At 38.6% G+C, this 12816-nt stretch overlaps 2 protein-coding genes across 2 annotated transcripts in view; both read right to left on the reverse strand.

Annotated features, from left to right (window-relative positions):
- Positions 1–12816, reverse strand: part of TUBB1 (tubulin beta 1 class VI) — a 917325-nt gene that overhangs the window by 96948 nt on the left and 807561 nt on the right. The window lies entirely within an intron of this gene.
- Positions 1–12816, reverse strand: part of LOC310637616 (cadherin-like protein 26) — a gene marked incomplete at its 3' end in the record, with an annotated part of 34614 nt that overhangs the window by 12362 nt on the left and 9436 nt on the right. Inside the window, exons 2-10 of the mRNA XM_083358119.1 lie at positions 12059–12139; positions 9766–9882; positions 9195–9356; positions 6623–6770; positions 4155–4321; positions 3199–3327; positions 1884–2069; positions 1452–1723; positions 551–693 (exon numbers count right to left, since the gene is read on the reverse strand). Of these exons, the coding sequence (XP_083214245.1) occupies positions 551–693; positions 1452–1723; positions 1884–2069; positions 3199–3327; positions 4155–4321; positions 6623–6770; positions 9195–9356; positions 9766–9882; positions 12059–12139 (1405 nt within the window). The remainder of the gene's footprint in view (positions 1–550; positions 694–1451; positions 1724–1883; positions 2070–3198; positions 3328–4154; positions 4322–6622; positions 6771–9194; positions 9357–9765; positions 9883–12058; positions 12140–12816) is intronic.

A 12816-nucleotide genomic window follows, 5' to 3' on the forward strand; every position in this document is an offset into this window, starting at 1 on the left:
TGTTGAAGAGCACTGGGCCCAGAACAGAGCCCTGGGGCTCCCCACTACACACTTCCTTCCATGTAGATGCAGTTCCATTGAGGACCATATACTGAGTACGGCCGGTCAGCCAGCTACGAATCCATCTGGTGGTGATGCTATCTAACCCACATTTTTCTATCTTATCAAGTAGTAGGTTGTGATCTACTTTATCAAATGCCTTACTGAAGTCCAAGTAAATTATATCTACAGCATTCCTCTGGTCCACTAATTTTGTCACAGTCAAAGAATGTAATAAGATTTGTCTGGCATGATCTGTTTTTGACAAACCCATGTTGACTTTTAGTGATGACTTTGTTTGCATCAAGGTGTTCTCTGATTTGTTGTAACACTCGTATAATATCAAGAAAAGACTACCTATGAATAAAATACTAGCATTCCAACTTTTACAACACCCATAGAGAAAAACAGTTCCAAAACTGAATTAGCTTGCAATGACTTTGAATTCTTGCTGAGCCTTTACCTTGCCCAAGCTCAAGAATTCACAACTAAACAAAAATAATGAATTTACCATCATCAATGGCGTGAATCACAATGGTGTACATGCTGTTGTTCACAAGTGGGGATTCTCTATCAAGAGTTTTTGCAGCTGTTACAATTCCAGAATTTTCATCAATCGTCACCCAACCACCTGGATCTGACACTACTTTATATCTTTAAAAAAGCAAATGTTTAAAACATGAATGACAAATAAAGAATATAAAGAACAATCAATAAACTTTTATAACCTTAAAAAGAACAGATGAAAGTTCCTCTGAACAAGTCTACTGTGTAATTATGAGATTTAATTTCCCTCACAAGAATTAGGGGAGTGGATTCTAGCAACAGCAAGAGCATTTCCAGACTAGATTACAATGTTTGCTGACCCAGTCAAATCTTAAATTTTTAATGAAGTTATAAACGATCCTTACATCTTACCCAAATATAAAACTGATAAGCCTAACAAGGTGGAAATGGCCAAATTCCTCTCGCTTTCAAATTATTAGTTCCACACAATTTGCTTTGAAAAGTTGGGTATTCCCCCGCCCCCCAAAAAATGCACTTTCTTTGATGTTGTATTTAAAAAGTGATTATGGTAGTGGTAATGATGTTCCTTCTGTCAAAAAGTAAAAAGTTTGGTAAAAGTACCTGAAAAATGGATTCTGTGCTTGGATACTATCACTGAAAAAGCTATGATCTAGAACAGGAGTGTCAAACTGCCGGCCCATGGTCCAATGCGTCATGTGGAAGCTGTAGCCACCCCAGCTCTGGCAAGGGAAAAAAAGTCACGATCCATCGCAACACATCACATGATGCGGACAGTTTGAAACCCATGATCTAGAAGAAGTTTGTGCTAACGAGTAAATGTAAGAAAGCTACTTCCAGAGATCTCAAGCAATGTTCACAGAGAAACACCAGCCATAAAGACTTACTTTATCTTCTGTTGTCCTGTATCTGGATCCTGAGCTACATACTGTACAAGTCTGGTTCCCGGCATCACCCCTTCTTGTTGTGGAAGATTAAGAGTTGGGGGATTGAACTGAGGGGCATCATTTTCATCTGTGATATTAATGCTCACTGACACTTCAGACAATTGTGGAGAAGCATTGATGCTCACGAAGCCTCTCTGGCATATAAAGAAGGACTCTTCATTCTTCACAACAATGAGAAGTTTTCTCTCAGACGGTGTTCTATAGACCAAAGGCTGAAAAAAACCACAAAGTTTGTATTAATACATTCTGACTTCTCTTCCATCTTCCCGAATCTGATACTATCTAGAGGAGTGGCACTGCAGGTCCCACAGTCAATATAGCCAGTGAAGTGATTCTAGAAATCTTATCTCTGTGTTTGTCAGCCTGCCTTACCTTGATAACACTTAAAACACCTTCATTAGTTTTAGGATCTGTCTCAATGGCAAAGTTTCCTCTTTCATTTCCTTTCTTTATGATATATGTGGCTCTCCAAGCAGGTGTATTAGGACTATCTTTGTCTTCCACCTTGAGGCGAAGGATATCGTTTTTGGTTCTACCTTCTGGGACATCTGCATGATACTTGGAAGACACAGAAAGAGTTTCTGACACATAAGAGATAATTTCTGGCATTGTATCTGTTTTGCAATAGCATATCCAAGAGACAAAGGCTAAATTGGGTTATGCAAGCAGAAGGTACATGGAGCTTCTCTAAAATGATCAAAAGCAAAAGGTAACATCCAATAACATTTATCACTTTTCTTTTCCGGCATGGACAAATAGCATTCCTTTCTGAATGAAACGGATACCTCTGACTCAGGAAAACCATGCACATGGGAATAATTTTACCAATGGCCTTTGCCCACTGAGAGAACTCAAAAGGACCTCCATGCCCTATGCCTTCATATTTGCATACGTTAATAATGATGTCCCAGAAAGTTGTCAGTTGTCATTAAAACATATGAAGAATGGCTGCAGGTCTTAGGTTTGGCTAGTCTAAAGAAAAGAAGAAATAGGGGTGACATGATAGCATTATTCCAGTATTCAAGGGGCTGCCACAAAGAAGAGGGGGTCAAATTATTCTCCAAAACACCAGACAAAAAACAATGGTTGGAAACTGACCAAAAAGAGAACTAACATGGAATTAAGGCAAACGTTCATAACAGTGAGGACAATTAACCAGTGGAACAGCTTGCCTTCAGAAAGCGTGAGTGTTCCATCACTGGACATTTTTAAGAAGAGACTCGACAGTCACTTGTCTGAAATGGTATAGGTTCTCCTGGTTGAGCAGGGGACTGGACTGGTCCCTTCCAGCTTTATTCTATGGCAGAATTCTTATTCTGCTTAAGGAAGCTACAATAGGGTTACCATGCCTCGTTTGTCACTTCCCAATCAAACTAATTCTACAGTATGTTCACTAGTTATATAGCGTACCAAAGTGAGCAATATATAACCTAAAAATTACAGATCCCAGGACCTTTTCCCATGCCATATTGGCTGAATTGATGGGAGCTGCACTTCAGCAACATCTCAAAGAATGCAACTGCTCATAATCATCACAAAAAAAAGCACTTCAAAAAGAAAACATGCTTTATTACTAAAAAGCTTGTTCTGTGAACCTGCAAATGTGAGTTAAAGGAAGATGCTTTTATTTTCCATGGCTGGGCCAAGTAGTCTTTCATGTTGTCAGCAGTAATCTTAAGCATCTTACATTTTGGGGGGTGAATACAGGCAAATTGTTGTTAGAATCCTCCACGACAATATTGACTGTTGCAGTTGATGATAAGGATGGAGATCCACGGTCTGAAGCCCTGATCACAAGTCTGAAATTCCGACTGGCCTGAAAGACAGTAAAGTTTAAAAACAGGATCTTTTTATCAAAATAAATTTGACGCTATCTTTATCCTTTTTAAAAATTGTGAAATAAAGGTGTGAATTTTGTAATTTCTCCCTAAAAATGCAGTCCCTCCAAATAATAATAGTGACAGAGTGGCAAAATGTAAGATCATGATTAAGTAGGCTGTATGAGATGGCTGAGTTTAATAAACAAAATCTCTCTTCTCTCAAATAGCTAAGAATCACTTAGATTCATCTATCAAAGTATCTGTTTCATCCATTCACTCTGAAATATATCCTGTATCTGCATGATATTCTAGAGCCACAAGTGAAAACTCAAGTGAAAAACCATTGTCTTCGGCAAACTGAAATGTTATCTTGTAACATCTGTACAAATAATATGCATTTTAGTCTCTTATCTTGCAAGGAAATTTATATGCCAGACATTGGTATTTTCCTCTTATTTTACCTTCCAACTCACATGTTGTGATGTTGTGTCAGCTAGGAGAAAATAGATCCATATAACTCTGTGATTTGCTAACATGCAGTTAAATTTAGCCAGTTTCCTGGCTCCAAACACCAGCCCTATCCACATTCCTTCAACTTACCATGCCACCAAACTGTACATTTTGCAATATTCCAAAAAGCTAAGATGACCATTTAGTTTAAGGTGATGGATTAAGGTTAGCAGTTGACCTACCAGACTAGAAGACAGAATCAACAAGCACTGGCAACAGTCTAATTTTATTGGATGGTTTTACTGGAAAGTATGCCTGCCAAGATACAGATCTCATGTATGCATCATTATAACTTTGTTTTTAATGACGGTACCTCATAATCCAAGCATTGTGTAATGTGTATTAAGCCACTAGTGGAATCAATAGTGAAGAGAGGAGGCTTTAGGTCAGGTGTTTGTGAAACCAGGCAAAATACCACTTGAGAATTTGCAGTGCCTTCTTGGTCCTTATCCACTGCTATGACTTTGAAAACAGGTTCCTCTACAACAAGGAAAATTGAAGCACATTACAACAATATTGTGTATTTTACTGAGATCTAAGGACGGACTATGTATTTCCAAGGACATTACCCATGTCTAGTGTTTCTGTCAAGAAACGGTCACCCTCTACCAGTGGTGGGATTTAAATATGTGAATAACTGGTTCTCTGTGTGGATGCCACTTCTGGAAGTCCATTCTGGGCCTGGGCAACAAAAAATTAGCTGCTGATTCTGCCGAACTGATGTGAACCGGCTGAATCCCACCACTGCCGTCTACCCATATATGCCACTTACAGGATCACCTAGTCTTACATTTTACTAGACAAGTACTAGACATATAATGTGAGGAAAATAGAACACTAATCTCCTTTTCTTCATCAATGGAGAGGGCTGCAAGGACAAATAAGTGGGCTTTATTACAACAGCTTAAATATATGGACTAAGTGTCCCAGAGGTAATATACAATATACAATAAAATTAATTATATTCCATTTATTTAATTAATACCTTAAAAGGAAAAAAAGGATGGGAGTAAAGCACAATAACTGAAGATGGTAAATTCAGAGTATGCAAATTCCAACTAATTCTAGTGGCTTTTGATACCAACAAAAACATGATTAGCTGTTTTAGCTATTTTTCTGGAAATGTTAAGTGTACTGAACACTTACTAAAAAAGTGTGTTGTTATTTGTTGGTTGGTGGCAATATGAATATTTTGCTATCAAAAGGGTTATTCAATTCTAATCTCCAGGAGTAATCAATTGGACAAGCTGGAATATATGAGTGACTATCTTAGATTTAGTATTAAAACAGATATGTAGTTGATTGTGGAACAGAACTTGTGTCTCCTTGTTAAATTATGAAATAAAATAGATGCATCTGTAAGCATGCATTTATATCATGCATTCAATGGCATATTTCCTGTGTTGCTTTCAATACTAATCGTGTATTATTGTTGCATTTGCAAGTGGAAGTGAAAAGGGAGAAATACAAATTTCATTAAACTGTACTATGACAGTGGAAAAAATCCGGAAAAATAAAAATAAAAAAATGACTGAAGCAGCAAAAAAAGTTTCAAGAAACTATAAGGCTTGTACAATGAATAATACAGAACAGTAATTTCCTCTTCCAAGGTCTCCTTCCAAAATGGAGTGGAATGGAGTGGAGTGAGAAGTGGGGTGGGGTGGGGTGAGGTGGGGAGTGTAAATAAAAATAAACCATCCTCTGCTACCAAATGTCAGGGAAGAATTATTACTCCCCTATCAGAGGGCAATGAACCGTAGTAAAAATAAACAAAACCAAGGCATATTCTACTGCAGGGGTGTCAAACTCAATTTCATTGAGGGCCGCATCAGCATTGCAGTTGCCCTCAGGGGGCCGGGTGGGTATGGCCAGGGTGGGTGTGGCCTACTGGGTGGGCGTGGCTAGAGTGCATATGGCCTACTGGGTGGGCGTGGCCAGCTCTACATCGTTTGCACCAAGGGTGCCTATGAGGGCCTGGGCAGGAGTGGGACAGATCTGAGGGTCTCTGGCAGAAGGAGGGTCTCTGGGCCAAGGCAGTGGGGGCCGTTCCCTCACTGTTTCCAGGATGGCTTCACGGGCCACATGAAACCACTTCGCAGGCCGGATCTGGCCCCCGGGCCTTGTGTTTGACATGTCTGTTCTACTGTATATAAAACTTTACTTGAAAAGCAAAAGAAAAGCTCCTAGCAGACTACATCTCTCATTAGGCAGAAGACAAAGTAAAAGCAAAGTGAGAAAGACTTTGTAGACATGCACAGTGAACAGCAGTGCTAGGCATGAAACAATAACAAGGCTGGACATGTGACAATCACCTTGATTACTATGCAGCTGGCAGAAACACAGAGTGAGACGTGCGGAGCTGACAAACAGAAAAAAAACGCAGTGACAGGGAGGAGAGGAGGAGAGGAGAGGAGGAGGTTCAAATTGATATAGGGTCAGGTGAAGTGAGTTAAGATGACCTGAGGTGAAGAAAAAAAAAAGAACATATTTTGGTTCTAAACTGGAAAACTTTGTTCAACCGTCTCTCAGGGCAGCACCATGAAATAAGACAGGGCTAGTTTTAGTCTAAAAAATAGTCAAACAAGAAGATACATGTAGTATATGTGAGGGTGAATCTATTCATTTATTTATGTATATTGTGAGACATCTCCTCAACTTTTGTTCTGTATTTAGATGCCAACATAACCAAGAAATTTTTTTAAAAAGTCTAAAATTTACATAAAGATAAAAACAGTGGACTCGGTTTTGCCTGATACTGCCCAGATTTTCACGGATACTCACTTTTTTTATGATTTTCTTTTATATTAATGTTAAATTCCTTTTGGAGAAATTCAGGAGCATTGTCATTTATATCCTTAATCTGAATGTTGAAGAACAAGGAATTGTCTAGTATTGCTCCAGTCATTCTATCATGAACATCAAAACGTATCTAAATAGTAGATAGTCGATAAGAAAACTAGGTTAAAACTGATGAGACAAAGCAAAAAATATTTTGTTGATAATAAAGACAAATAAGCTGGGAGCCATGCTAAACAGTTCAAATGGAGGGGAGGTATGGCCTTGAGGTATGGCCTTGAGTTGTCAAATGATGTTGAATTCTCTTTTAAAGTCTTAATCTCATTTGCAATCAATAATAAGAGTACCAGTAACTGGAATGAGGTAAAGCTTTCACCATAATTGAGCACCTAGCACTATAGTGATTTGAATAGAAATAGATAAAAATTGTTTGTTTGAAACAGGGACAAGGAAATGTATCATATTGTTGTTCCTGTTTATTTTGAGGTTACAAACAACCACTTTTGACCTTTAAGGATAATTAAGCAACCCAATTTTTAGAACTTTTTCTGTTTGTTTCACATACATTTGCTGAGCAAAAGGTCAAAACCAACATTTGTAAGATATAAAAGTTTGCCAGAAGGCAAATGTTTGACACTGATCAAACATTTGACACCCAACTGCACAGCTACTGCAAAATCATCACTAAGAGAGCTCTTGAAAATTAATTCCTAGGAGTTATCAGCCAACACAAGATGAAGTAATAGAAAATAGTTCCATTAGGAGGGAAGTTAGGAAACTGTTCGACCATTTCGCAATTCAGGGTGAGATGTTCTCATTATGCTGACAGTTAAAACAATTAATCAGTGGAACAACCTGCCTCCAGAAGTTGTGAATGCTCCAATACTAGAAGTTTTTAAGAAGAGACTGGACAACCATTTGTCTGAAATGGTATAGGGTTGCCGCCTGAGCAGGGGGTTGGACTAGAAGATCACCAAGGTCCCTTCCAACTCTATTAGTATTAGTAGTATTAGTATTAAGGGATATGACATCTATCTTCAGTCTATAACACAGTCCTTCCAACAGTCCCAAAAAGGCTCCTCAGCCATTTGCACTACTCAGGTGACCCTGATGACACAGATAAACGTCCCGGTGGCCTCAATGACCTTCTAAAAGAATGCAAATGACCAGCTGTCTGCAAGGAGTATAAATCCTTCCATTCCCCACCATCCAGTCAGAGCTGAAGAAGCTTCTTGGATGAGAAGTGAAATGTCGTCAAAAAACAAAACAAAACAAAACAAAACAAGAAAGTCTAGTCGCCTCATGAAAAAGCATCTTTGGGATCCTGAATTGATGGCTGGAAATGTTGAGGTACTTGGATGAGGTAAAACAAATTCAGCTAAATCTCTGCAAGTTAAAGCTGTTTTTCACCAAAACAACAACAACAACAACAACATAGTACCCAGCAACACCTTTAGCTGTTCTGGGTGGGGTCACACTCCTCCTGTGACTTGGGAATCCCAAGGATTTGCAGTTCATGCATAAGCAGCAAATGAAGCCCAAGGGAAGGGAGGTCTTTACTCAGCTTTGGATGGTACAGGTAGTCCTCGACGTATGACCACAATTGACCCCAAAATTTCTGTTGCTATGTGAGACAACTGTTAAGTGAATTTTGCCCCACTTTACAACCTTTCTTGCCTCAGTTGTTAAGTGGATCACTGCATCTGATAACTTAATAACCCAGTTGTTAAGTGAATCTGGATTCCCGATTGACTTTGCTCATCAGGTCACAAAAAGTGATCACATGACACAGCAACAGTCATAAATATGAACCAGTTGCCAAGCATCTCAATTTTGATCACATGATCATGGAGATGCTGGAAAAGTCATAACTGTGAAAAACAGTCATAAGTCACTTTTTTCAGTGCCATTGTAACTTCGAGCAGCCACTAAATGAACTGTCGTAAGTCGAGGACTACGTAGCTCGAGGTGATCTAGCCACAGTAACTCATGCCATAGTCATTGCTAAATTGGACTATTCTAACACAATCAACACAGGGCCTGCTACACAGTGACTAAAGTGCTGGCCATCCATTTCAATGCAGAAGGTGAAGTTGTGGCTCAGTTATTAATAGATTTCTAGGCCCAAATCATGTTGATTCCCTACCTTTCAAGCCTCACATAATGCAATGCTGAGTTACCTCAGGCAACATATTGACAAACCCTGAACCTTACAAAGGCCTCCTGAAAGTACCTCCTCTAGTCTATGCCACATATATGGAACAAGATATAGAAAGCTACGGGCAAGCTAGAGAGACTTCTCAATAATAGTTCCCATTCTATAGACTCATTATTCAACAGAGGTATGTGTGACTCCTCCACTCCTTGCTTTTCAGAAAGCAGATAATCTGTTATGTCTTTCACCCAACTTTATTGGGCATGTTGTGATGGGCTGAAGAGAAAGGTACACTAGTTGGGATTGGTTTTCTTTGGAATCTTTTCATGATTATCTGAAGGATCTTGCCCAGAGTTCTATAAAACTGAAGGAGATGAAAAATGCTATAAAATAAATAATTACTGGAAAAGAGGGTGTCTTCTCTCGATCTATAGAACTATGTACATATACATATCCATGGGCATCATCCTCGATTGAAAACAATCCATATTCCGGATATTCATCCACACCAGGTCCACTAATTGAATATTTTAGGGATGCATTTGGGGATGCATTGTTGAAGAGCTACAAACAAAACAGATTGGTAATATTAGTTAAGATTTCTAAATATTCTTCACTCTTCTAGTTAAAAACCACATTTATTATTATTATGACCTATTACTACTACTACTACCACCTCCAGGCTCAGAAATATTTTTGGCAGTAGAGATTATCTTTGAAGCTGGCGGCTTGTTACCTTTTTGTTCATTTTTTTTAATTGAAAACATGCAAAACAAGTGAATGAATCAGGTGAGTTTGGTGGTCACAAAGAAAATGCCCACAAATATGCTGGAGATAATATATCCCACAAGAGTCATAAATTCCTATGTGCCTTTATTTGCTGCTTATTTACATTGGCCTCACTATCAGCAATGCTCAATAGTAGAGGAAACAATGTTGGTAATACTAAGAAAACTAGCATTTTCGTTTTTACCTGTCCAATATATTTGGGGAAGGGGCCTCTGCCTTCTTCTTCAAGTTCAAGAGTAGTAATCACCCATCTTCGTTTTGTGCGACGCAATGGACGCAGACTTCTGGAAGGATCCCAATCCTATGAATGATAGGATTTAATTATATGATATCTCTTGTGACATGCCCTTTAGAAACAAAGAAGATCTTCACATTATGTTTGGAAGCATTCTGAAAATCATCCGTGATACAGTTCTACAGAGGAGTTATTGAGTCTGTTATTTGTACCTCTATAACTGTTTGGTTTGACAGAGCAATCAAACATACCAGAAACAGACTTCAACAGTTAGTTAGGACTGCAGAAAAAACAATTGCAAACAGCCTTCCTTCCTTTGAGGACCTGTATACTACACAAACTAGAAAGAGGGCTGTGAAAATGTCTACAGACCTCAGATATCCTGTTTTAACTTCTTCCTCAAGACAATGTTACAGCGCATTGCACGCCAAAACAAGTAGACACAAGGACATTTTCTCCCCCATACCATCACTTTGCTAAACTCATTCCCACAACACTGTCTAATGCCCTGGGATATCAAATCACATAGTAGAGCTCTATGAATATTATCCTTGTCATCTTTCCAATTACCTATACCTTTAACAACTTATGACTATGAGTCTGTTGTTTGTATTTTATAATTTATGTTGGTTGTTTTTATTTAGTATCCTATGACTATCACTGAACGTTGTACCTTATGATTTATGATTATTGCATTTTATGATGATAATGATTTACTACTTGTTGCTTGTATGTACACTGAGAGTTTATGCACTGGAGACAAATTCCTTGTGTATCCAATCGCACTTGGATTCTATTCTATTCTATTCTATTCTATTCTATTCTATTCTATTCTATTCTATTCTATTCTATTCTATTCTAGTCTAGTCTAGTCTAGTCTATTCTATTCTATTCCATTCCATTCCATTCCATTCCATTCCATAACCAACAGAGAACATGATATCACAAACAGATACAACTCTGGGCAGAATGTCTGCTACTCAGGAAGAAGGCTGCAGGATAGGTCCTCCACATCACCAGGTAAGGATGGGGAGGATTCTGCCTGTCAACCTGCAGAGATGCTTCCAATAGTGTCCACAGTACTGAGCTAGACAGAAAAACCCATCAGTTTCTACACTGATATGCAGTCACCGTTTCATGATATACTCTAAATCAGTCATGAGACATCACGTGACATAGAGCATCTTTTTCCCCATTGCCAGCAATGGGGTGGGCGCAGTTTCAGTATGATGCATCCAGCCCACAGGCCGGCCGTTTGGCATGCCTGCTCTAAATGACCTGTGCATGTATAACCTGGGGTTCTGAAACAAGAGCAGGTATGGACAGCCTCCTTCAAATTGAACTTGGAGACATCATTCATGCAGTTTTCCAGGCAAAAGTGCAGAAGACTTCTGTTATTGCCTTCTTCTAGGATAATTCTTGACATCCCTGGCTAGCCTAGCCTTGGGATTCCCTGATGACCTCCAGATATTAACTAGATCCAACCCTCCTCACCACTAAAGCCCAGACAAGGCCAGGCAAGTACAACCACCTCCTAAGGCAGAAAAAGAAATGGTATTGTTCTTTCCGATGAAGGAAAGGAATTTAAAAACAGCTTCCAAGAACGATAAGAGGGTGTATCCCTCAGCAAGGTGGCATAACTGAGGGATGGAGCCAGCAACATTCAATCTATTTTAAAAAATAAACTCGCAAAGTTTAAAATTGCAAAATAGATAGGTGAAATCAGCTAAGCCTCCATGGTTTACCTTTTCTCAGAGAGCAGATGAGATGAAATGAGGACAAAAAAAAAACAAACTTCCCCAAATCAGTGGGTTTCGACCCTGAATTTTGAAAATAAAAATTAGAGGGTTGGGTGAAAATCACAGATCACAGATCTGAAATCTTCTTAAGCTTATCAACATACTGCCAGAGATTTACTGGCTGTAGTCACTGTCGTGCTAAAACAGGTAATTAAGAAATTCATGAGAAATCAGCCATGATTAGTGAACCAACCGACTATAGCAAAGGTGAGTCTAACATTAAGACTAATGTTTGTTTCAGGAGAAGAGAACAATTGCACTTTATTGATCCAACTTTCAGATTAAGTTTATCTTTGAGTGAATCTAATTCATATTGCACTTCAGACTACAATGAGTAATCCAATTCGAAGAAACAATAATGAAACATGACTTTACTATGAATTTTATTTTACCTTTCAAATGAATGTGCTTCGCTGAAGAATTTAATACCATAGTGTATTCACCTGTTTGTTTCTCTTGGGTTGATCCTTATTCACAATGAGGTCATTGCCCATGGCATAATGGAAGTTATGGATGGCAAGAACCTTAATGGACAGGAAAAAGAATTAAGGTAAAAATGCTACTATAGCAAAGGTGAGTCTAACATTAAGACTAATGAGAAAATAAACAACCCAAGTCCATACTTTACACTACACCACAAGTGTGTCTATTTCTCTCTTCAGTTGAGTCTCCTTACTGAACCAACCCAGGATGTTTTACTTGTAATTTGTTGTAAAAGTTCTAGTAACTCATCCCCATATAAAGTCAAACATAATACAGCTTTCACACATAGTAAAACAAAAGGATGCAAACTATGTTATCCTTTAGCACCACGCTGTTTATATGACGACTAAAGCTCCTGGCTAAATATAACATGAGAAATCAACCACAATCCTGTAACCCACAGTTGCCTAGTTTTTGATTAAATATTCATTTAAGAAAGATAATGGCCACTCTTGAGTTGAATTGGACTCCTAGAGATTACATGGATACGACCATATAGTATTCTTGGCAGTATTATGGAGCTCGTTTGATTGCCAGTGTTGGAATTTATTGTTTGAATGTATTTAATAATAATAAACCTTTATTGTCAAAGTACAACATGTGTACATTGAGATTAGCTGAGCCTCCCCCCGTGCTCTCTCCCCCCAACACACAGTGACAACAAACCCTCCATCCCACCACACCGTGTGAACCAACTACACCACACACCGGCCTCCCA

Source organism: Vipera ursinii (genome assembly GCF_947247035.1).
Source record: "Vipera ursinii genome assembly, chromosome: 3".
NCBI lineage: Eukaryota > Metazoa > Chordata > Lepidosauria > Squamata > Viperidae > Vipera > Vipera ursinii.